Source organism: Myotis myotis, unplaced genomic scaffold (genome assembly GCF_014108235.1).
Source record: "Myotis myotis isolate mMyoMyo1 unplaced genomic scaffold, mMyoMyo1.p scaffold_m19_p_10, whole genome shotgun sequence".
NCBI classification, from domain to species: domain Eukaryota; kingdom Metazoa; phylum Chordata; class Mammalia; order Chiroptera; family Vespertilionidae; genus Myotis; species Myotis myotis.
Window position 1 is genome coordinate 77,374,139 of NW_023416314.1, and position 23,181 is coordinate 77,397,319.

General features: G+C 57.8%; 2 protein-coding genes across 2 annotated transcripts; one reads left to right on the plus strand and one right to left on the minus strand.

Annotated features, from left to right (window-relative positions):
* Window positions 1-1,462: 1,462 nt before the first annotated feature.
* On the minus strand, window positions 1,463-4,423 carry GSTP1 (glutathione S-transferase pi 1). Its single transcript, XM_036326435.1, has 7 exons — window positions 4,014-4,423; window positions 3,713-3,748; window positions 3,343-3,449; window positions 3,150-3,237; window positions 2,700-2,803; window positions 1,902-2,009; window positions 1,463-1,719 (listed from the first exon to the last, which is right to left on the minus strand). Coding segments are annotated over exons 1-7 (633 nt in total). The 5' UTR covers window positions 4,015-4,423; the 3' UTR covers window positions 1,463-1,530.
* Window positions 4,047-22,858, plus strand: CABP2 (calcium binding protein 2). Its single transcript, XM_036326953.1, is given in 12 exon segments — window positions 4,047-4,208; window positions 7,346-7,490; window positions 10,717-10,825; window positions 17,711-17,939; window positions 18,656-18,709; window positions 18,711-18,794; window positions 19,259-19,417; window positions 19,926-19,956; window positions 21,180-21,314; window positions 21,723-21,832; window positions 21,919-22,066; window positions 22,628-22,858. Coding segments are annotated over 12 exon segments (1,392 nt in total). The 3' UTR covers window positions 22,654-22,858.
* The last annotated feature ends 323 nt before the right edge of the window (window positions 22,859-23,181 follow it).

A 23,181-nucleotide genomic window follows, 5' to 3' on the forward strand; every position in this document is an offset into this window, starting at 1 on the left:
AGCAAGGGAGAGAGAGAGTTAGAAACATCGATGAGAGAGAAACATCGATCAGTTGCCTCCTGCACTCCCCCTACTGGGGATGTGTCCGCAACCAAGGTATATGCCCTTGACTGGAATCGAACCTGGGACCCCTCAGTCCGCAGGCTGATGCTCTATCCACTGAGCCAAACCGGTTAGGGTGAAAAATAATTTTTATTAAAATGTTCTATTATTTTATGTTAACGATGACTCATTTATTTCAGCCCTTTGTATTCAGCATGTCTCAATCGAAATAAACCTACGTTTCCATGGAAATTGAAGCTTTTGTTTCTCTGCAGCCCACGTACACTTAAACCTTGTTTATTTGGCCCATGTAAGCCTTTGAGTTCGACACGCCTGTATCACAGCCTGTCCCATCATGCCTGCGGGGAACCAGCACGCAGTATTAGCAGCTACTGCTGTTATTTGCAGGTGTGGCTGCAGGAGGTTCAAGGATACCTGCCTTTTCAGTTTGGAGCCACACACCTTAAATCCAAAGTCCTCCCCCAGGCAAAGTCTGTTCAAGCTTCTAACCTATGTCCTCAGCTTCCTGGACAACGCCCAGGGAGTGCCTGGCACTGCTCTCCGTTCCCAGGGCTTCCCAATGGTGGCCAAGCATCCCCCAGAGCCCCCGCTACGGCCCCCAAGGGGGACCTCGGAGATGTGGGTGGGTGCAGGCCTCCCTTTGCTGACCCAACGCTGCGGCCTGAGGCCTCTCAAGTGAGAGGTTGACTTCCTGAGGGGCTCCCCTATGTGAGAGTCCCCCTTTTGGGCCGGTGACGCTAAGGTTGGGCAAGGCTCCTCCAGGCTGCCCCCCATGGCTCCTCCTCCAGCCATCCCTGGGAGCCCCGACCCGCTCACACCCCAGTGCCTCCACTTGGCCTGGACTCTCTCCACTGTGGACACGCCTGCCCCCCACCCCCACCCCAGGTCCCCCAGGCTGGTTGATCTCTTCTCAGGCTCCATCCTTTGGCAACCTGGGTGGTGAGAGGCGGCAGCGGTGGGAGGCACCTGATCTCCGTGTTGCTCCTATGCCCGCAATGTCCGAGGAAGCCAGGAGGGCCCCACCTGCAGAAGAGTGACTAACCCTCCCACTAACCAGCCTGGGCTGCTCTGAGCTGCCCACACGTGTCCACTGGAGGGACCCCTCAGCTCCCAGTGTCCAGGACTAAAGTCCCCCGGCAAGCTGCCTGCTGGGGCTAGAAAGCCTGCTGATATAAGTGAGCCTTTTCTCTCGGGACAGGGACCTCCAGGGTAAGGATCTGTTATTTCTCTTCCTGTTTTTTTTTTTTTTTTCTCCTCTCTCTTCCTGGAGTTCAGCAAACAGACTGTGTTGCAAGCTCCCAGTAGACACTGATGGTGTTTTAGGATTTCAAGTGTCCTAGCCAGGCCACCTCCAGTGTCCCACAGCCCTTTCCCCCAGGAAACTCAATGCCCACGGCACCACTTTTCTCTTGGAAATTTTATTGGTCCAGGGAAGCCCCTGCCTCCTGCTGAGGGTGCCACAGGCCCTCACTGTTTCCCATTGCCATTGATGGGGCGGTTCACGTGCTCCGGGGAGGCCAGGAAGGCCTTGAGCTTGGGCCGGGCGCTGAGGCGAGACACATAGGCTGAGAGAAGGGGGAGGGAGTCCAGGCAGCTGGGGGCCAGGACCTGGTGAATCAGCAGCAAGTCCAGCAGGTTGTAGTCGGCGTAGGAGATCTGCAGGGTAGGGGCAGGGATCAGCAGGTGGGAGCAGACCAGAGGGTGAGGGGACGCGGGGGCCCAGGGCCTGAGCCGGTCCCTACGTCTGTCCAGCAATGAACGGCTCACGTACTCTCTGCACCTTTTCCCATTGGTAAGCGGGGGTGGCATGGGAGGGGCAGGACAGGGCCGTCGCTCACCTGGTTGCCCACGATGAAGGCCTGGCCCCCCTGGTTCTGGGAGAGCAGGGTCTCAAAGGGCTTCAGGCGCCCGGGCAGCTCCTTCACGTAGTCCTCCTTGCCCGCCTCCTGCCAGAGACATGGCACTGGTCACCCTCCTGACCCCCACACTGCAGCTCGCCCCCTCCTGTTGGCCCCATCTGTGACTCACCACCCTCAGAGCCCCATGCTCGGCGGCTGACTCCCACCCCATCCACTGCAGCAGCCGGTTCCTTCCTTCTCTCCCTGTGACCTCTCAGCAGATTCCTACGGAAGCCCTGGAGGATCCTCCTAGACCTCACTTTGGACCACACCCTGCTTAGACTCCTCCATGGCTCCCTCCTGCCAGCAGGAGTGGGTGTAAGCCCCGGGGTTCAGACCTTCCGGCCCTGGGCCTACTGCCCCTCCAGCTCCACCTCCTCCCACCCTGTCACGCACAGCCACACGCGCCTGCCTGTTAAACTAGTCTTGGGTCCCTGAATGCGCTCTGTGTCTGCATACCTGTGTACCTGAAAGTGCCAGCTCCCCTTCCAGGAGCTGGCTGTAGCTCCTCCTCCTCGCCCTCCCTGCTCCAGGAAGCCCTCCGGACCACCCCTGGCTCAATGTCTCCTGTCCTTGCACTGTTCTGCTATTGCTGGTTACTGGCCCCCAGCACAGAGCCACACCCCGCCCAGGCCCCCCGACCTAGGGCGGTCTCAGCTAGAGCCACATGAGGGGTGTGGGGTGGGATGAGAGTACAAGAAGGCCCATCTCTGCCGCCCGTGCCCACCCCGTGCTCACGTAGTTGGTGTAGATGAGGGTGGCGTATTTGCAGCGGAGGTCCTCCACACCGTCGTTCACCACATCCACCAGGGCCGCCTCGCGCTGGTCCTTCCCATACAGCCCTGGGGCAGGGAGAGCAGGGAAGGGGGTGCAGGAGAGCCCACAGCATGACTGGTCAGCTGACACACAGGAGAGCGGATCTACAGACAGGCCATGTGGCTGCCTGGGGGCCCCAGCTAGGCAGGAGGGAGGAGGATGTGGACGGAGGGAAGGAGCGGTCCTGACCAGGTAGGTGCTCAAACTCGGTGGGAGGCAGCCTGGCATGGGGCAAGGGCTGCAGGCGACCTGGGCTTGACCTCGGGCAAGCCATGTGACCTCCCTGCCTGCCTCTCCTCCACTCCACAGGGGCGCAGAGCAGGGGTATCCCCCGCCCGGCCAGGACGGGGCCCCCTGCACCTCAGGACTCACCGAGGGAGCGGCCCAGATGGCGCAGGATGGCATTGGACTGGTACAGGGTCAGGTCTCCGTCCTGGAACTTGGGGAGCTGCCCGTACAGCTGGGGGTGGCACAGCTCTGTCAGAGGGGCTCCGCTGGCCTGCCCCCCCACACCCTACTTTCACCCCCAAGGCCCAGCCCCTGACCCCGCAGGCACAGCACTCACACAGGAGGCCTTGAGGGTGCCCTGCAGCCAGGTCTCCTTGGTCACCACCTCCTCCTTCCAGCTCTGGCCCTGGTCAGCCAGCAGCATGCGCGTGGCCTCGCAGCGCCCTGGGGCGGGGAGACAGGTCGTGGGCTGCAGAGACGCAGAGACCCCAACCTCGCAGTGCCGCGGGGAGGGGCCTGCTCCCTGGGGAGGGGACAGGCCACAGGCGGTCCGATACTCCAACGAGGGAGCTCAGGGACACGGACAAGGAGGCCGGGGCTAGCAGCCCCTGAAGAAGGACAAGCGGGGTTTGGGGGGGCAGGTGGGTGAGAGGCCACAGGCTGCCGCCCCAACCTCCACCCCCCTCCCCCCAGCCACAGGCCCCTACCTCGAACAGGGAAGTAGACGATGGTGTAGGGCGCCACTGGAGGGGACAGAGAAGTTTGTTAGCGTCCTCGAGGGGGTCCTCCCCGGAGACCCACCCCTGGCTCTGGGCGCTCCGGGCCTCCCAGGGGCCGGTCTCTGCGCCGGGGAGGCCGGGCCCCTGAGAACCCCAACCCCGCGCTGGTGCCCTGGCTCCCCATCGCGGCGGGGAGCGGGGCAGGGCTTTGCAGGGGGGTCCCGGCCGGGAGCGGGGCGCGCTGCAAGCCTCGGGAGCCCCGCCCGCCCCGAGCCCCGCGGGGACTCACTGGCGACTGTGCGAAGCGGCGGCGGCGGCGGCAATGCTCCGGGTCCGCGGCCGGGAGCCTCCCGGGGGTGGCCCCGCCCCGGCCCGGCCCGGCCCCCGCCTGAGTCACGCGCCCGCGCCCGCCCCGCCCCGCGCTCCCCGCAGCGAGCTCCGCCCAGCCCCCCTGGGCCGGTGGAGGGCTGGCCGCCTGGAGCTGGTGAGACCGGGGTCAGGGTTTCCCGAACCTTCTCCAGGCCTTGGCCTTGCCCTGGCCGCCTCCGTCTCCGCTTGGGGCGCAGACTGAAGGGACAGAAACTCGTGCATTTGTTCCCGCAGACAAAAGAGGCCGCACAGAGGACAGAGCCACGGGCCCTGCACACAGACCGGCGTGCGCGCTCCAGGCTGGGTTTCTCACCCCTACCAGCCTTCGGAGGCCACCCTTCCCCCTAGATCACCTCACTTTGAAGCACAGTGGTCCCTCCTTTGGGAAAACTGCTGTTTGAACTACTCTGTTATTCTTAGTCTCTTATTCCCTGGGTCAACTCTGTTATTTTTAGACTGTAAAATAGCCTTGCTTTTTAGCTTGAATAATAGAAAAGAGAAACTTAATTGCCTGACCTTGCAAGCTAGCCATCCCAAGGGGCTGATACACTGTTGCTAATATTAATTCACATATTTTGCCAAGTGTTTGTTCAGCCAGGGTTGCAGGTGTTTGATTAGATATAATGTGTATTCAAAGTTACAAGTTGTGTAGGTATGACAGGTGTTTGGTTAAATACGACATGTATTCAAGGTTACAAGCTGTCTTACACAAAGAACTAGAACAGTGGTTCTCAACTTTGGCTGCACATTAGGATCACCTGGGAATCTTTTGAAAATCCTGATTTCTGGGCCTCATCCTCCGGAAATTCTGTTTCTTTGTTATGGGGTGGGGCCACAACATTAGTAACAAAGAAACAGAATCTCCGGAGGATGAGGCCCAGAAATCAGGATTTTCAAAAGATTCCCAGGTGATTCTAATGTGCAGCCAAGGTTGAGAACCACTGAACGAGAAGGTTATAAAAAGAAAATATTCCCTCCTGTGTTTGTTCAGAATTTGACAGAGGTAATCTGCTCTGAACCTGCGCGCAATAAAGATGACGCCTAACTAATTGGCTCATTAGACGTCTTGTCAAGCTCGCTGACTTTGCAATACAACAACTTAACTCAGATAGCCTGTTGGAAATGGACCCTGTTTCATCCCTAAGTGGAAACAGGCTCCGCTGGTTAAAAGTAGCGGTCACTGGCCCAGCTGGTGTGGCTCAGTGGTTGAGCGTCAACCTTTGAACAAGGAGGTCATGGTTTGATTCCTGGTCAGGGCATATGCCTGGGTTTGGGGCTCAGTCCCCAGTACGGCCGTGCAGGAAGCAGCCGATCAATGATTCTTTCTCATCATTGATGTTTCTATCTCTCTCTCCCTCTCCCTTCCTCTCTGAAATCAATTTAAAACTATATTTTTTAAAAATTTTAGAGGCCACTGTAAGAATAGTCACAAGGAGAACAGTGTGGTTTGTAAACCGATCCGGATAACGGGACACTGAACCCTCCCTTTCCGCAGTAACAGTAGGGCGTTTAGGTGTTTCTGGCACCAAACCCAGCTGTGCCCCTCGATGTCATCGCAATGGAGGACAATTGCAGAGGGTTCCGGGATGTTTAACTCAGTCTGTCTGCCTGGGAACCCCTTGCCAGAAGTTCACACTCCACTCGGGGACCCTCTGGTGGCAGCGTTTCATACAGACCCTTCCCACAGAGCTGGCAAGGGGTGCTGAGCTGCAGCCAAAGCCTCAGGTGGGCTGGTAGGCAGGGGGTCCCCAGGAGGCAGAAAGGAAACCCAGTCAGGAGCTTAACAGAGAGATGGGTCAAGTCAGAACCAGATTCCTGCCTCAGGGCCAGTGCTCTCTCTTCATCTTTGACACTCCTTCCTGCCCAGAGCAGTAATTCTTCGGGAGCCATAAGAAGCTTGAAAACACCATCAATATGATATACAAGGTAACTTTATATGTGGACAATGAAACGATCATTTCCTTACAGTGCCTAGGCAGGTAGAAGCCGGGGTGGCACCCTCCGGACTGGCCCAGCCAGAGGCAAGGGTAGGCGCTGTTCTGGGGCAGACAGTCCTGGCTCGCTGAGGGCTGGGCCAGTCGCCATCAGCACAGGCCCTGGGCCTTACGACATGCTCCAGGGTGCCGCCCAGGGCCTGGGCTTAGGGTCTCTGCTCCTCCCCACCCCTGGCGGTCCTCTTCCCTCGGGTCCTGCCAGCACCCTCCTTATCCCTTCACATGCAAAACCCTTTTCTTATTTTTTTCCAAGAAAGAGCCTAATTTGCTTGTTTTACCTATGCTAAAAGCAATCTGAAATTTGCCTTTGCCAGTCCTGCCTGGCTGGTATTTAATGAGCTACAAAAGAACAAAGAGAAAAGCAAAGAAACCGTTGCAGTTTTATCTCTGAAACAGTGCAAACAGTTCCCTTGTCTGCTACATTCTCGAACTCCATAGCTCTGTCAGAAACTCCCCATCTCCAACAACACACTCACACCCACACTCACACAACTCTCTCTCTCTCCCCGTACGCACGCACACACACACACACACACACACACACACACGGACTAGAATCTTGCAGACAACACAGAGGTTTCCTCCTCTGGGCTCTTCAGGGCCTGACAGGGACAGAAAGACCTCAGGGTCTGCCTGTGTGGGTAGGGGACTGGGTCTGGGCTGTTAAAGTGGGCGTGGCCATGGCTGATGCTTCTCCCCACCCTCATCCCACTGCCCCAGCCCCAGGTCTCTGTCCCCTTCCCACCTCTCCAGCCCAACTCAGCATCCCTGGTTGCCCTGGGCTGTGCAGAAGGCTTTGTTTACCCTCACCTCCATCCCTGTGCCCTGTGGACCATAGAGGTCTCCGGGATTGTTTTAACTTGTCTAGTCTCTCTCTCCTACCATAGCAGGGTCACAGGGTGGTCTTGGGCTGTTCCTTCATGCTGGACCACAGCATGTGTATGTGTGTATGTGTGTGTGTGCACGTGCGAGCACGCGTGTGCGTGTGTGCGCGTGTGTGTTCCTCAGTTCCTGGTGCAGCATTACTGCCAGCCTGTGCTGGGTCTCCCCTGCCTTGTATGCATGCATGTACACGGTGGGGCAAAAGTAAGTTCACAGTTGTGAGGACGTGAAACAATTTATTCTTGTGTTATGTATGAGTTCTTGGGTCATGAACAACTGTAAACCTACTTTTGCCCCCCTCTGCATGTCTGTGTGCCCTTTATCCCCACATCCTAGTCCCCCTCCCTGGGTGAGACTGCTGTTCGCATGCTCCCAGGTGTGCGAACACTGGATTTGCATCAGCAGAGCCAGCTTGGCCTCCCAGACGCTGCCCTGGTTGGTGGACCACATGCCCCGCTGTTGGCTGCAGCCCCACGCGCCCTCCACGCAGCAGGAGCGGCCTGGGAATGTGCCCCAGGCCGGTGGGTGGGAAGGGTCGGGCCTTTGTTGTCAGCTGCTCGTCCTCATTACTGAGGATTTCCATCATCTCTTCGTGGGCTCCTTGGGTTTCGTTTTCCTCTTCTGCGAATCGCCCCTTTGTATCCTGGCCATGTTCTATTTGCTGCCTACTCTGCTGGTTTGCTGGAGCCCATTTATTCTAGGTCTTGATGTCTTGGCTTTAGACATCACACATGCCTTCTCCTATTCTGCCCACTCTCTCAGCGCTGTCCAAGGTGTCTTTCGTTGAACAGACTTCCTTCATTTCAGGGTAATCAAGTTCATCAGGTTTTTTTTTGGGGGGGGGGGGAGGGTGCTTATGTTTTGTGCTTCTGAAATTTTGCTTAATGGGTGCTCTCCCTCCTATACCTCTCCCTCCCGCCTCTCCTTCCCCCTGGGCTCGCATTGCCTTGGCCTTTCTCTCTCCTAAGCTCCAAAGGCCCTTCTTTTGCTTCTGTAACTTGTTTCCTGAACCCACCCAGCCCATCTGGCTCACTTCTACTACCTCGGCAACTAACTTTCTCTTATAATTGGGGGGGTGGGGGGGGTGGGAGGGGAGTCTTTTATTACTGCCCTGGATCACAGCATATTCTCCTATGGGTCTTCTATTAACTCTGTTGAGTTACTTTCTCATTAATGAATCCATCTACAGGCCGCCTTGCCTGTGCTGTTCCGTGGGAATCCCCCCATCCCCCCTACACCCCCCATCATCCACTGGATCACCAGATTTATCATAAGTTAGACCCCTGTAGATACTGGGTATGCCTGCCAGTTCTCTTTCTCTGCCATTGTCTATGTGTCTGTCCCTGAGCCAGTGCCACATGCTGTTATTATTATTACCATGATCTTATAATCTGGTAAGGAAAAGACACAGCTTTCTCCTCCCCTCCCCCCCTTCTTTGACTAAGACTGCATTGCATTAACAGGTGAATTTGAAGAGAACTCACATCTTTATAACTTTGTCATCCTACCCTTCATTAGGATCAATGCCCCTATTCAGAGTCTCCTCTATTGTAAGGCGCGGCTCTAGGGTTAAGCCTCGGACTGGCCTGTTGGCAAAGCCACAAACAAGTCCCAGCTTAGAGAGCCCAGTCCTCTTAGCATAATTAGGCTTGACCTTATGACGCTCCCTAGATCCCTTCCTAAGTAGCTAATGGGCTGTGGGAGGTGCAGCAAGTGCTGCCAAAACAAGTGAAACCCATAAGAACACTGTAACTATGGTGACCACTACCTTGTTTACCCCTGGCTATAAAGTAAAGGCTCAGCTTGCCTCTGGATCTCTCTGTGGCCTCAGCCAGGCACAGGAAGATCCACTAGACTCAGCTTATTCTCTTTGTCTGTCATTTCTTCATCCTCCACCGCCCTCACTCAGGCATGCGGAACCCTTGGCTGAGCTGGCTCGGCACACTCTATATCCTTTATTAAAGTTTTCTACCAAGAGGTTTTGCATATTCTTATATAATCTAGGTACATTGTATCTAGCTGCTGTGAATAATATGTTATTTTTTTAAAGTTGGGCATTAGTACCTGTGTAGAGAAATACTAGGAATACATGGGTTTTGTGGGTTTATACCAGTGATGGTGAGCCTTTTGAGCTTGGCGTGTCAGCATTTTGAAAAACCCTAACATAACTCTGGAGCCGTGTCACATATAGAAATTTTTTGATATTTGCAACCGTAGTAAAACAAAGACTTACATTTTTGATATTTATTTTATATATTTAAATGCCATTTAACAAAGAAAAATCAACCAAAAAAATGAGTGTCACAGGTTCGCCATCACTGTTTATATCCAGCAATGGTGCTGAAATCTCATGGATTCCAATAGCGCGTTGGTTTGATCCCAGCGGTCCTTTTAGGTGAATGACCACACCACCTGCAGGAATGAGAATTTTATCTCCTCCCTTCCAACCCTCACATCTTTTTTTTCTTTTCTTTTCTTTTCTTTTCTTTTTTTATCACACTGACCAGGACCTCCAGAATTATATTAAATGGTAGTAGCTGACCTTAAAGGGACATTGTGGGCATGAGTGAAGAAACGGGGTACTCACACCCCACCTTCCATGGCTCGGGCTGCTGGGACCTGGGTGAGGGTGTCTGGGCTGGAGACCCAGGGGCACTGTGTGTGACATTTGGTGTAGATTTTTGGCATCAAGTTCAACATGTTCCCTTCTGTTCCTAGTTTAGTAAGAGTTTGTATCGGAAATCAGTAACCATCTTACCAAAGGCTTTTCTGCCCGCGGATGTAATCCCTGCAGCTTCTCCTTTGTTCTCAGTGGCGTGGAGAGTGACTTCGCTACCCTTTCCCATGCGGTTCTGGGACAAGCCCTACTCGGCCACGATGTCTTTCTTCTGATACAATGTTGTGTGTTTTGTTTGGGGCTTTCACACGTGTTCACAAATGAAATGGGCCTGTCATTTTTTAAATTTACTTTATTGTTTTGTCCTTATCTGGTTTTTGGAATCAAAATTTCACTAACCTCATACCATTTGGGGGGGAATCCTCCCCTTTGTCTATTGTGACTTGCGGTATCATTGGTTTTACCTTCACCAAGACTGGCTGCATGGCAAGGCCCAGCCACCCCCTCACGATGCCCAGCTTCTGCCTGACATCCTGGCGCCAGTGGGTGACTCCAGTCCAGTGTGGGAGCTGCTGAGGTCCTGGGACGCGGCCCAGGGTGCTGGGTGCCCTGTGAGGGCCCTCCCACCTCAGAGCCCATCCCTCCCACCCTCCTCGTTACCTGTGCTCCGTCAAAGGAGCCCTCTGTCCCCGGGAGAGGCGGAGGCACATCCCAGAGCTGGGTCAGTCGCTCTGCAGCCACAGAGCTCGCCCTGTAACCTGCAGCGTCCTGAACGGCCATCCACTCTGGCGCTTCTCTCACATCGAGTTTCCCCCTGGGCCATCGGGGCCAGCAGCCTGCGTTCAAGTCCAGCTCCCGGCACTCTCAGGAGCCTCCTTGTCCTCACTTTCTGTGAGGATTAAGCCAGATGACCCTTGACACCTAGTGAGTGCTCAGTAAATGCCATCCTCTATCCTTTCGTGCTCTGCCTGCCTGGTCCCTGGAGTTTGGAGGACACTGAGCCTTCCCCGCCCCCACCCCCATCCCCACCCCAGGCTGAGCCACCTTCGAAGAGGGAAGGTGGTCTGAGGCCCCTGGGCTGGCTTCAGACCCACACCTCTGGTCCTCCCGTCTCCCCGGGGTATTCCCAGATGCCTTTCCTGCTCCCCTGAGGCTGGCCCCAGAGTGTCGCCACTCCTACCAGGGGGTGCTGAGCTCCATCCAGGCGGGGAGCAGAAGCTGGGGGCAGGACTTCGCCAGGTGAGTTTCTGCCCCTCCCGCTGGGGACACACACCCTCGGACCCCCAGGCAGGCACCTGGCGGGCATGGGTCCTGGGCAGGCACAAGTCCTGGGCAGTGAGGAGCTTGTCTCCAGGCTGCCCCCAGCCAGACACCAAGGTTCTGGCACCCTCCTGAGGCCAAACCAGGGAGTGCAGCGGCCAGGGCAGGACCAGAGAATGCCACCAGGAGCAGCAGGGCACACGCTCCTTCAGCAGATCTTTCTGGAGCACCTACCTAGAGCCAGGCGCTGCCCGAGGCTCTGAGAATGAGACGGAGCCCCTGGGCCGTGGAGCTGGCTTTGGCTACCTCCCCGTGTACTGAAAGGCTGTTGGAAAACGTCCTCAGAAGCACGCCTGCCAGCCACTCCCTCCTCAGCGTCAGGAAAACCCAGGACACTGTCACTAGCCCCTGCTGGCTTAGGCTGGCCTCCCCAGAAGGCAGAGCCTGTGAGGGCTTATTCTGGGGAGAGGTCCCCGGAGCAGAAGGAGGGACGGGGAGAGTGGGGCAGCAGGAGGATGAGCCCTCGTGCCCAGGCCAGAGAGTCCGATCTGAGTCAGTAAATCCGCTCTGTCTCACTGGGGTTTCTGTGGCTGGCGGTCAAAATGGTCCCGGCAAATGCAAATGGGAGGGAGAGGATTCGGAGGGCGCCCTGCCCCCTGCGGTGTGGGGGGCACCTGTGGCCCCATGGATGCAGCGGAGTGTGGGACCACAGTGCTGCTACAGCTGCAGCCTGTCACAGCCAGAGCAGGTCTAGGCAGAGGCCACCAGGCGCGTCCCAGGGGCCAGGACAGGAAACCGAACTGGAAAGAAGCGGTTAGAGAGCAGCCAGTGTACCTACCACCCCCCGCCCCCCCCAACACTCACTCACACACACACACACACACACACACACACACGTCCCTTAAATAACTGCTTAAATCTGCCTCGACCCCGCCCCACGGAGGACGCGAAGGTAGAGAAAAGCATTCGGTAACACTGGCCTCTCTTCGCTGAGTACTTTTGCGAGGCATGTTCACTAGAAATCATTGCCAATCGAAAGCCAGACATTCCAAAGCCAGGGCAGCGGGGGTCACGGCGTGTGTTGGCAACAAGTGACTTATTTTATCATGTACGTTGTAGACCCAGCATAAGCCTCCCGGACAGGAGTGCTCCCCTGGCTGGAACCCGGAGGAGGCAGGGACCACACCCTTAGGGTGACAGGTGGCTGCACGGAGCCTGGGCCCCCAACACCCCAGAGTGGACACCAGCCCCGCTCACGTGTCGGGCTTTTACCTGAGCGAGAAACCCTTCTAGCTCGCTTCCGTTTCCGCTGCTGCTACTTGGACACTTTGTAACCGCGGCTGACCTGACACCTAATTAATACACAACCTGGAGGAAGAATGCGACGACAGAGAAGCAGGAAGTGGTTAGAAGGATTTTCTTTTTCAGCCTCGGAGAGTGAATGCTTCCGTAAACAACCTTTTTAAAATAAAATTTTTAAAAAGCAACTTCTGTGCAGCCAAACCAAATACCTGTGGAGCAAATATTTAAAGACTTGGTTGGAAGGGGAAGCAAATGACACGCTGAGCCCACCTGTGGCCACATCTCACGGCCCAACCCTCGACATTAATAAGAGAGTTTCCTGCCTTAAGGTATTTTGTGCCAATGTTTTACAGCCATTAGGCCCATGAAAAGGCACTCCGCGTCCTCAGTCACCGGGGAAATGCAAGTGAAACCACAGCCCACATGGGAAGGCCTGCGGCATTGACAATTGCACGTGTTAACAAGGACGTGGATCAACTGCGTTGCTGGTGGGAGTGCTGAAATGGTCCGGCCACTTTAGAAACCTGTCTGCATTATTAGCTACGAAAGCTCCAGTCCTAGCTGACGGTTAATTTGATGTGTCACCTTGGGTGGCCACGGTATCCAGAGAGGAAGGGAGCGGGAGAGAGAGAGAAACATTGATCGGTTGCCTCCTGTATGTACCCCAACAACCGGGGACCAACCCACAACCTGGGCAAGTGCCCTGACTGGGAATCAAACCGGTGACCTTTTGGTGCACAGGACGACGCTCCACCAACTGAGCCACACTGGCCAGGGCTGTGAAGGTACTTTTTAGTGACACTAGCGTTTCCATCTGTGGACCGTGAGGAGCGCAGGTTACTCTGCATACGGGTGGGGGAGCGCGAGGAGCTGTGCTGGAAAACTCATTATGGGAACGTGGGATAGCTGCTCAGCCACACGGGGTCCACAGTCAGAAATCAAGGTCATTAAAGGAAAGACTCCTTCCCTAACTGGTTTGGCTCAATGGATAGAGCATTGGCCTGAGGACTGAAAGGTCCCAGGTTCAATTCCGGTCAAGGGCATGTACCTTGGTTGCGGGCACATCCCCGGTGGGAGGTGTGCAGGAGGCAGCTGATCAGTGATTCTCTCTCATCATGGATGTTTCCATCTCTCTCTCACTCCCTTCCTCTCTGAAGTCAATAAAGAAGCAAAAATTTTAAAATACTAGCATCTATTATCTCAGTTTCTGAGTCAGAACTTTGGGAGGGGTTTGGCTGGTGGTTGCACAGGGTTTCGGTTTTATTAACATTAGGTGTGGCAAGGCCAACAGGTCCGGGCGGGGCGGTCCCTCCAGGGTCAGCAAAGCCCCAGAGGTTAAAGCAGCCTCTTGAGCAGAAAAGAAAGCCGCATCGCAGTGCTGCTCCTGGCGTCTGGCCAGATGCTGCTGTCTGTCGGGGACAAGTCGGGCAGGACTCTGATGACCCAGCTGTGCTCACGGGCTCGCCCCTGGGACCAGGCGCTGGGTGAGTGGCCCGGCTGGGTCACATGTCTCTGGAGGACAGGGCCTTCCCAGCAGGACACGACGGGGTCTGTGGGGTCTGGAGCTGAGTGGCCATCCCGGATCACAGCCCTGCCTTGGCTGGGTTTATGAGCCAAAGTCGAAGTGGCCCTATTTTTGGAACAACAGGAAAAAAACAACTGCTTCAGACTCTCACAATGGAAACTTTCCACAGGTGTGGCCTAATCAGGGGGTCTCATGGAAGACTGAAGTGTACTGAGCCTGGGCGCCGCTCAAGAACAAGGCTCAGGAAAGTAAGTTGTAGGGGCTGCCAACAAAAGTCGCGCCTGCAGGACGCCCGCTGCACGCTGTCCTCCGGAGCCGGCCCAGCTGCAGGCGCACCCGCTGCCCCTCGCCCCGGCCAGAGTCTTCCGGCGGCAAGGTTTGGAGCTCAAGTTTCCTTGTCAGAAACACTCCCAGACAAACACTCGGCAGTTCCTGGGGGTTGCTGTCCCCCAGGTTCGGTGAGAGGAGCCTCAATGGTGCATGCCCACCCCAACCTCGTCCCCCGCGTCTGCAGAGCTGGTGGAAGTAGGCCAGGGGTTGGACGTGACCTCTGTTCTCATTCGAGTTGATTACCATCAGGATATTTAACATGTAACTAACATTTGCGTGTTCAACGAGCACTTCCTTTGTCCAGAGCACAGCTGAGAGCATTTTCTGGGGCTGTTTGGGAAAGAAACAAGGCTTGGCAGTCAGTCAGGCTGGGTACAAATTCCAGCAAGAAAAAAGTTTTCTCTTTTTTTATTTTAGGATTTTTTTTTTTTTTTTATTGCTTAAAGTAATACAAAGGGTATTACATATGTGTCCATTCCCCCTCCCCCCCGCCCCCCCCAGACAGTCAGGGAGAGGAAGGGAAAGTGAGAGGGAGATAGAAACATCAATAATGAGAGGGACTCATTGATCGACTGCCTCCTACCCGCATCCTACTGGGGATCGAGCCCTCACCAGCAGCGGCTATCCCTGTCCTTTCCACTCTAGCTCTCCTAGGAAGTGCAAAGTGCCATCCCAGCCTGGCGCCGTGTATAGTGCTGAGCGGGCACCAAACCTGGGTTTGGCTTGGGGAGAACCAAGTGGAGAAGGAGCCATCATCAATGTCATCAGAGGAATCACAGCTCGGGGTGGGGGCGGGGGCGGAGATAGATAGCAACACAAGTCTTCACTCACATACCGGTTACCATGTATCAGGCAATGTGTGGCTTAGACATCATGGGAGACACCGAAATAGGTAAGATCTGCCTCATGGTGCCTTTGTGAATATTAAATGATAAAGAATCTTGCAGGTTCCTGATAGAGTCCTAATGGACTCTTTTAATAAAGAGTAGAAGACCTTCACCGGGAGCTCATCTGCCTTTATGTCCATCTATACATCCATCTATCCAATAGTCCATCCATCCAACAACCAAACATTTGACCAGCAAGCCATCAAAACATCCACCCATCCATTTATCCACCCATTCATCCAACTACCCACCCAATAAAACCATCTATCCATTCACCTTTTTACCTACTCACCTATCCATCCATCCTACCATCTACCAACCATTCAAACACCAATCTATCAAATCATCCACCCATCCACCCAACCACCCAACATCCACCCAATCATCCCGCCATCCACCTGTACGTCAACCACTGATCCACCTGGACGCCCTGGACACTGGAGCTGGGACCTCAGCTTGGCTAAGTCAGGTTGGGCCAGTCAAGGGCACCCATGTGAGTGCCTTAAGATGCTGTTCATTGGACACGAGCCAGGAAGGACTTCCAAGCCAGGCTTTCTTCACCTAGAAAGGCTTTGCCCCTCGATGGAGAGTGCTCCTACCCACTACACCAGGGGTGGGCAACCTTTTTGACTCGAGGGCCACAATGGGTTCTTAAACTGGACGGGAGGGCCGGAACAAAAGCATGGATGGAGTGTTTGTGTGAACTAATATAAATTCAAAGTAAACATCATTACATAAAAGGGTACGGTCTTTTTTTTTTTTTTTTTTTAGTTTTATTCATTTCAAACGGGCCGGATCCGGCCCGCAGGCCGTAGTTTGCCCACGGCTGCTCTACACCCTGACGAGTGATAGCCCCCCTGCTTTGGCTTCTATTTGGAACGCCCCTTTCTCACCACTTCTCACCTCTTAGGTGGTTATTCGGACATGAAGTCATTTATCACATGTAACATCCGTTATATTTTGAGCCCTGCCTGTGTATCAGGAACCGGCAAGATCCTTTACCATTTAATATTCACAAAGGCGCCGTGAGGCCGATACTAGGTCAACCCCCGTTGTCCGGAGAAGGAAACTGAGGCTCAGGGAGGTGAGAAACCTTGCATGGGTCCCGCAGCGAGTGCGTGGGGGAAGGTGTGACCCAGGGCGCACACCTGCGGCCTGGGAGGCGGTGCTGCCTGGCCTCTGGGAAGAGGTGGCCCAGGTGCAGAGGTGCTGAAGGCTGCTGAAGGCTGAGCCTCCAAATGATCCACACGAAGGGACACACGAGCCCTTCCCGCCCTTGACCACCTGGCCCGCGCCCACTCGCCTCTCAACCCTGGCCTTTTCTCAGACCCTTGGACCCGCTCAGAGCTGTGTGGCAACTGTCCTCTGCCTTTGGGCCCCTGCCCCTTCACTCGGCCACTCCCACATGGTGTCACTTCCACAGGCCCTGTCACAGCCAGGTCCCCACTCCCCTCCTCAGCATCCTGCTGGGTCCTTCACTGCACAGACCCCTCCACAGTTTGCTGAACGCGCATCTCCCGCCCCGTGGAAGGTTCCGGGAGGCGGGGACTGGGTCCCAGCTCCAGGGAGGCATGCGCAGGTGCTCCAAGAACATTTGCTAAAGATTCAGCCCCTCAGATGGTCCCCAACCCCGTGCCCCCCATGCCCTCTCCAGGGGCTACTGCCCCCTCCTCCCTGAGGGCCTCCACCCGACTCATCCTGCCGATTCCAGCACCCGGCGGAGCTCGCCAAGCTCACAGCCGACCCCAAGCCCAGGCTAAACGTGTGAGCAACGCCACGAATGGCGCCCCATGCCCTCCTCTCCTCCGCGAAGCCCCCCCAGGCACTTGGAGACTTGGCCTGTGGGCCCCTTTCTGCGTGAGATGTGTCTGCGAGCAGGGCCCCAGCAGCCAGCCCGGGTCTGGGTCTCAGCCGGCCTCGGTGCTTGCGGAGGATACATGAATGGACATGAATGGACGGCACGCGTGGCCGAGAGCGGCCAGGCCAGCAGCTCAGGTGGCAGGCCTCTGGCAGGATCTGGTTCCCTCGGACAAAAGCCGGGGGGAGGGGAGCAGGTGAATAAATCATGAGGGGCCCGGAGCAGGGCCGACAGGACAGCTGACCTCATTCCGGGAGGCGAGGAGCAGGCGCTGGGTGGTAAGTGGTCTGGGGACACAAGGGCACGAGAGGCAGGGAGGCTGCTGGTCACCCCCGTCCTGTTCCTGTTCGCTGAGAAGCAGGAGGGTGGTCAGCAGAGGCTCAGCGGGAGGTGCCGTGAGGAGGGGAGGGGGTGTGGAGGGAGGCTGGGGGACCTGTCTTTCCACAATCCAGGAGCCTTGCTGGGAGGGGTGGGGAGAGTAGGAGAACCAGGATGGACAGACAGAAAGACCACTGTGAGAGGGGCCCCACGCAACAGACGGAGGGAGGACGGAGAGATGGTCCGAGAGCCACAGACCCGCTGGGCAAACGCCAGCAGGGCAGGGCTGGAGAGAGGGACTGCGGGAGAGACAGACAGAGACCACCATGAGCAGAGGGCAGACAGGGGTGTGGGTGCAGGAGGTCCGGAAGCCGGAGCCCAGGGCCAGGTGCCGGGTCTGCACAAGCCTGCGGGCCCAGGTGCGGGGGGGTGGGGGGGGCAGCAGGAGGCTGGAGGAGGGAAGGGAAGGCTAGGATTGGAGCGAGGCGCTGTTTGAGAGGCCTGGGGAGCTAGGAGAGATGGGATATGGGACTTGGGGCAGCCCAGGCACAGAGATGCCTGCTGGTTGGCCCCCAGTGCATGGAGGGAGGGGCAGGGAGGAGAGAAGCAGGGGCCCACCGCTGCCACTAAGCCCCCTCCCGCAGGACCGGGGAGACCGGAGTGGGGCGGTGCCCCTCGGCCAGCAAGAGGGGCCAAGCCCTCGTCTCCATGGCCCTTCCTCAGGGCCCAGAGGGTGACAGCCTCCCCCCGGGGGACCCCAAGGCCTCTGAGGACACTGCGGGGCCCAGCCAGGCCCCTGCCAGCCCCGCAGTCACCAGGCGGCGGCTCCTGCTGCGGGAGCTGGAGGCCCAGGTGCAGGCGGCCTATGGGCAGGTAAAGTGTGCAGGGCTGTGGCTTATCCCCAGTGAGGGGACCATGAGCGAACAGAGGGGACCCCCCTCCCCAGCTGGGGCCCTGCAGGACAGACCCAGGCTGCGCCCCGCGGGAGGAAGCCCTGAAATGCGTGCTGACCCAGGAGCCCCTCCGGCCCCGTCCTCCCTTGAGCCCTTCCGCAGGCCCTGGCCCCAGAGCCGGCTGGTCAGCCCCTCATCCAGCGGCGAGGCCAGGGGGCCGGCCAGCAGTGCCGAGGGCGGGAGGGCAGGCAGGTGCTCCGAGGTGAGAGCCGGGGCCTGGCAGGAGGAGGCAGGGGCTTCCCAGGCCTCCTTTCAGGACAGGCAGTGAGCGGAGGGTCTGCAGAGGTCACACCGCCGGGTTCCCTTCCGACGGGAGGGATGCCCAGGCCGCCCGGCACCACCGCCTGGCGTCCGCCTCCCAGGGGCAGGCCCTGCCTCAAGAAACCCAGTCTGTCCTGATAGGGAGAGATTAGGGGGCGGGGGGAGGAGAGGGACGCCTGCAGGACCCTCAGGAGTGAGCGAGGGGAGGCTGCGCAGCCCAGGGGCCTTGGGGCCCTAGCGGCCCCCCCACCAGCAAAGACACTCAGAGATAATCCCGGATTAGGACCCGAGCCCCTGTGCCCAGGGCTCCCCGCCTGCCCACCCGCCCCCGATCTTCCCCACAAAACCCTTGGAAAATCCCCTGCCGCCTCCCAGACTCACTGGGAGCAGCTGGGGCTGGCGGGAGCCCACGGCCTGCGAGAGGCCCAGCCCAGCGGCCCCAGACACCAGGCCTGGCATGGTTCCTGGGCCCATGGGAAACTGTGCCAAGCGGCCCCGACACTGGGGACCTCAGGTAGGGGGCGAAGGGGGAGCAGCCACGGCCAGGAGCCTGGGCTGGACCCTGGGAGCGTCAGGTGGGTGGGCAGGGCCCTGTCTGAGGTGGGGCAGGGCTTAGAGGGGGGCAGGGGGGGCAGGAGGTTGGGGGGCTGGTCCCCACTGGGCCTACCCCCGTCCCGCCAAGCTCAGCAGGCCCCCAGCTGCCCATCCTGCTGGCCGACCCTGCTCTCAGCTGGGGGACCCAGAGCTTGAGCTCAAGGTCTCGCTCTGCCTCTGGCTCTCTGAGTGGCCTTGGCCAAGTCCTTTGCCCTTCCTGAGCCTCACGTTTGCCCAACTGCACAGTAAGGGGGGCCCCCTCCAGCCTAGGGTGGCAATAGGAGAGGGCCCCTCTCTCCTGTGCCAGGTGCCAACGTCAGGAGAGGCTGGTTGGTAGGGGTGCAGAGGAGCCACTGCCCCAGCTCATGGCCGGCTCTGCTGCAGGGCAGTTGGCTGTGGCCTGGCTCCCGCCCAGGGGGCTCCCCCCACAGCCCCAAGGAGCCTGGGGGCCCCAGACGGGGCGTCCAGGGCTACTCGGTGCTCAGCAGCCTAGTGGGGCCTGCCTGCATCTTCCTGCGGCCCAGCATCGCTGCCACCCAGCTTGTATGTACAGCCCACCCCCGCCCCCTACGCCCGCCCAACTGCCACTGCCCTCGTTCCCTCGCTGTGCCTCTCCCTGTGTCGGGGGAGAGTGGATTGAGGGGGGAGGTCGGAGCAAAGGCACACAGATGGGAGAGGGAGCAGAGAGAGACCCAGAAAAATGTCAGAGACAGCCACCCAGGGGATGGGCAGGGAGGTGGCAGGGTCTCTAGGAGACAAAGGGTGACATTGAGGCCACCAAGCTTGGGATCTGCCCAAACCAAACCCACCTCTGGCCAATGGGCTCCGTGCCCTAGAAGAGGGTGGCAGGGGGTGGGGAGGCCCTGGGAGAGGCCTGGCGGGGTCAGAGGAGGGGAACCGGAGACCCCAGGCCCATCAGGAATGGGAAGGAACGAGGCCTGAGCAGGGTCAGACACAGGCCTTGTGCAGGGGTGTGTGGGGCTGATTGGAGAGCCCCAAAGAACAAGAAACAAGGGGTCCAGGGACTTTCTAACCCCTCTGTGCCCCTCAGGACCGGGAGCTGCGGCCAGAGGAGATTGAAGGTAAAGGGTTTGGAAAGAACTAGAATTTCTGGAGGGGTGGACGTGGGGGGTGCACACCGGGGGGGGGGGCGGGGGGAGGGGGGTGCTCAGCAGTCTCCAGGAGGAACTCGAGCCAGAAGGAGGCTGCAGGGGCCCTGTGCGAGGAGACGGGACAGACTGAGCAGGGATGGGCCGACAAAAGCCCCAGCTGCCAGCTGCCTGGTCTCACTGGCCAGGTGGGTCTTGGGTCCCTTTTGTATTTGTTCAGCGAGCACTTCCTAGGCACCACCTGGCCCTGTGCTGAGCACTGGGAACATGGCCAACCAGACAGACCAGCCTGTGCCCTCTGGAGACAGACGTCAGTACGTCAGCAAGTGCAGATGGCGCTCAGTGCTCTCAACTACGAGTGCAAATGGGCTGCAGGCTCTGACTTTAGAGGGAAGACTTCCTTGAGTACATGACAGGAGGACCAAGAGGAGGGGAGAGTGTTCCAGAATGTGAGCTAAGCCACCACTCACGAAGGACGCAAGGGAGAACCGCCCCTCCTCACCTCTGACCATGACTCGCTTCTCCCTTCCGGCTCCCTTCTGGCCCTTCCTTTATCCCTTCTGCCCTACTGCTTCCGTCCTCCTCCTTCCGCCTTCCTTCCTTCTTCCTTCCTTCCTTTCTTCTTCCTTCTTTCCTCCCGCCTTCCGCCCTCCCTCCCTCCCCCGTCCTTCCTCCTTTCCCCTTCCTTCCTCCTTCTGCCCTTCCTTCCTTTCTCCTTCTGCCCTCCCTCCTCCCTCCCTCCCTCCCTCCCTCCCTTCCTTCCTTCCTTCCTTTCCTTCCTTCCTTCCTTCCTCCCTTCCTTCCTCCCTTCTGCCCTTCCTTCCTTTCTCCCTTCTGCCCTCCCTCCCTCCCCTCTTTCCTTCCTTCCTTCCTTCCTTCTTTTCTCCCTCCCTTCCTTCCTTTCTCCCTTCCTTCCTCCCTCCCCTCTTTCCTTCCTTCCTTTCTTCCTTTCCTTCCTTTTCCTTCTTCATTGTCATATTCCCACTACCTAGAGCAGAGCTTGGCACATAGCAGATGCTCCTTAAGTATTTGCTGAAAGAATGAATTATAGGAATAGCATGTGCAAAGGCCCTGAGGCAGCAAAGAGATTGATGTTTAGATGGAGGGAATGATTAGACCAAGGAGAGAAGGTGAGTTGATCCGAGCTGGGACCCAGGGGGACATTGGAGAAGGACTGACCCTGCCCTACTTGGCAGAGCTGCAGGCCGCCTTCCAGGAGTTTGACCGAGACCGGGACGGCTACATTGGCTATGGGGACCTGGGCGCCTGCATGCGGACGATGGGCTACATGCCCACTGAGATGGAGCTCATCGAGATTTCACAGCAGATCAGTAAGTGCCTCAGACCCACCCATCCCCATTGCTCCCGAGGCCAGGCCAGGGCAGCTGGGCAGCCCAGGCACAGAGATGCCTGCTGGTTGGCCCCAGAGCCCAGACCTCGGCCATTCTCAAGGCAAGGACTCTGCCTCCATCCCTCTATTCCCATTTGTTAGATGAGGACATTGAGTCTCTGAAAGGTTAAGTGACTTGCCGAAGGTCACACAGCCAGGTCATTGGAGCCAGGGCTTGAACCCAACCAAATTCTTCAGGAAAATTAAGGAAAGTCATCAAAACCACAGATGGCCCCGCCTGTGGGGCCCGGAGGGAAAAGGGCACAGTTACCGGGCCCAGGCCAGAAGGGGAGGGCAGGGCAGAGGAGGGCCAGGGCCGGCTGGGATCTCTGATGAGCACGGCCCCCAGGTGGCGGGAAGGTGGACTTTGAAGACTTTGTGGAGCTGATGGGCCCCAAGCTGCTGGCCGAGACGGCAGACATGATTGGCGTCCGGGAGCTGCGGGATGCCTTCAGAGAGGTGTGCCCCAGGGCTGAGGGCGGGCGGGGCCTGCTGTGTGCGGTGAGGGCGGGGCTGGGTGACTGATTCCTCGCCGCCCGCCACAGTTTGACACCAATAGGGATGGCTGCATCAGCTTGGGCGAGCTCCGGGCGGCCCTCAAGGTCCTGCTGGGGGAGCGCCTCACCCAGCGGGAGGTGGACGAGATCCTTCAGGACATTGACCTCAACGGGGACGGCCTGATCGACTTTGAAGGTACCGCCTGCCACCACACACCCTGGGAGGTTTCTAGCACAGAAAGAACAACAGAGGCAGAGCATTTGCTGTGGGCCAGGCCCTGAGCGAAGCCCCCAATCCTCTCCCAGGAGGACCCAGCAGGGAGGAGCTTTATCTTCCCGTGAACCAGAGAAGCCAGAAGTGAGTCTGTCAGTTCTTAGGAAAGTGTCAGTGCTCAGCGACAGGAAGTAGATGAAGCCGTGATCCGAATCCAGGCAGCCCCATCCAGACCCAGCTCCTCCTCGACACAGAGGGAGCACAAGGGTCAGGTCACCACAGAAGCCACGGAAAATCAGGATGCAGCCCCAGAGTTGCTCCTCAGCTTCCGAGCAGCCAAAGCAGAGAGAAAACAGTTGAGTTACAAGATGTTTTCTGTCCACAAGACAAAGCCCCTCTCCTTGGCCTAGAGACAGACCTGTTACCCATCAGATGCAGGAGACTCACTTGACCACACTCCCTCACACCTCAAGGCCCGTATATGGGCCCCGCCCCTAGTGGGGTCCACAGAGCAGACCCGAAACCTCCGCTTTGTCCTGGCAGAGTTTGTGCGAATGATGTCTCGCTGAGCCTGCGCAGAAGCTGGAGGCAGCAGAGAGGACTTGAGACCACAGCCACTGCCCACGAGTGTGTTCCTGGAAGCCCACTGCCTCCAGTTGGGACCCTCTGCCTCTTCCCCCCATCCCCCACCTGTGTGCAATGCCCTTGTCTGCCCTCACCCCACCCCCACTCCCCCACCAAGCCCATCTCTGTTTCTCTGACAATAAAGTACCATCAGACCTGGAGATGGCTTTCGCCTCTCACTTCCTCACCCTGGAGGACCCAGTATTTGGCCCCCAGAGGTCAAGTCCTGGGTCACAAGCCCCCTGGATTGTGAGCTCTGGGTGAGCAGGGGCCCTCAATGGATCCTGGACCTGGCCCCCAGCAAGTGTCCGGAAAGGTTCCTGAACGAGTAAACCAGCCTGCTTCTCTCAGAGCTGGGCCCCTGTGAAGGGCCCCTCATCCTGTGAAGGGCCCCTGTCAGACCCGGGGTTGCTCTACACCAGGGGTCCTCAAACTTTTAAAACAGGGGGCCAGTTCACTGTCCCTCAGACCGC

What these genes read in the sequence shown, in the direction of transcription:
- GSTP1 (XM_036326435.1), bottom strand. An exon ending in CGTCTACTTCCCTGTTCGAG is followed by an intron (nt 3,450 to 3,712) that starts GTAGGGGCCTGT and finishes TCCCCGCCCCAG; the next exon opens with GGCGCTGCGAGGCCACGCGC. An exon ending in CCTTCATCGTGGGCAACCAG is followed by an intron (nt 1,720 to 1,901) that starts GTGAGCGACGGC and finishes CCTACCCTGCAG; the next exon opens with ATCTCCTACGCCGACTACAA.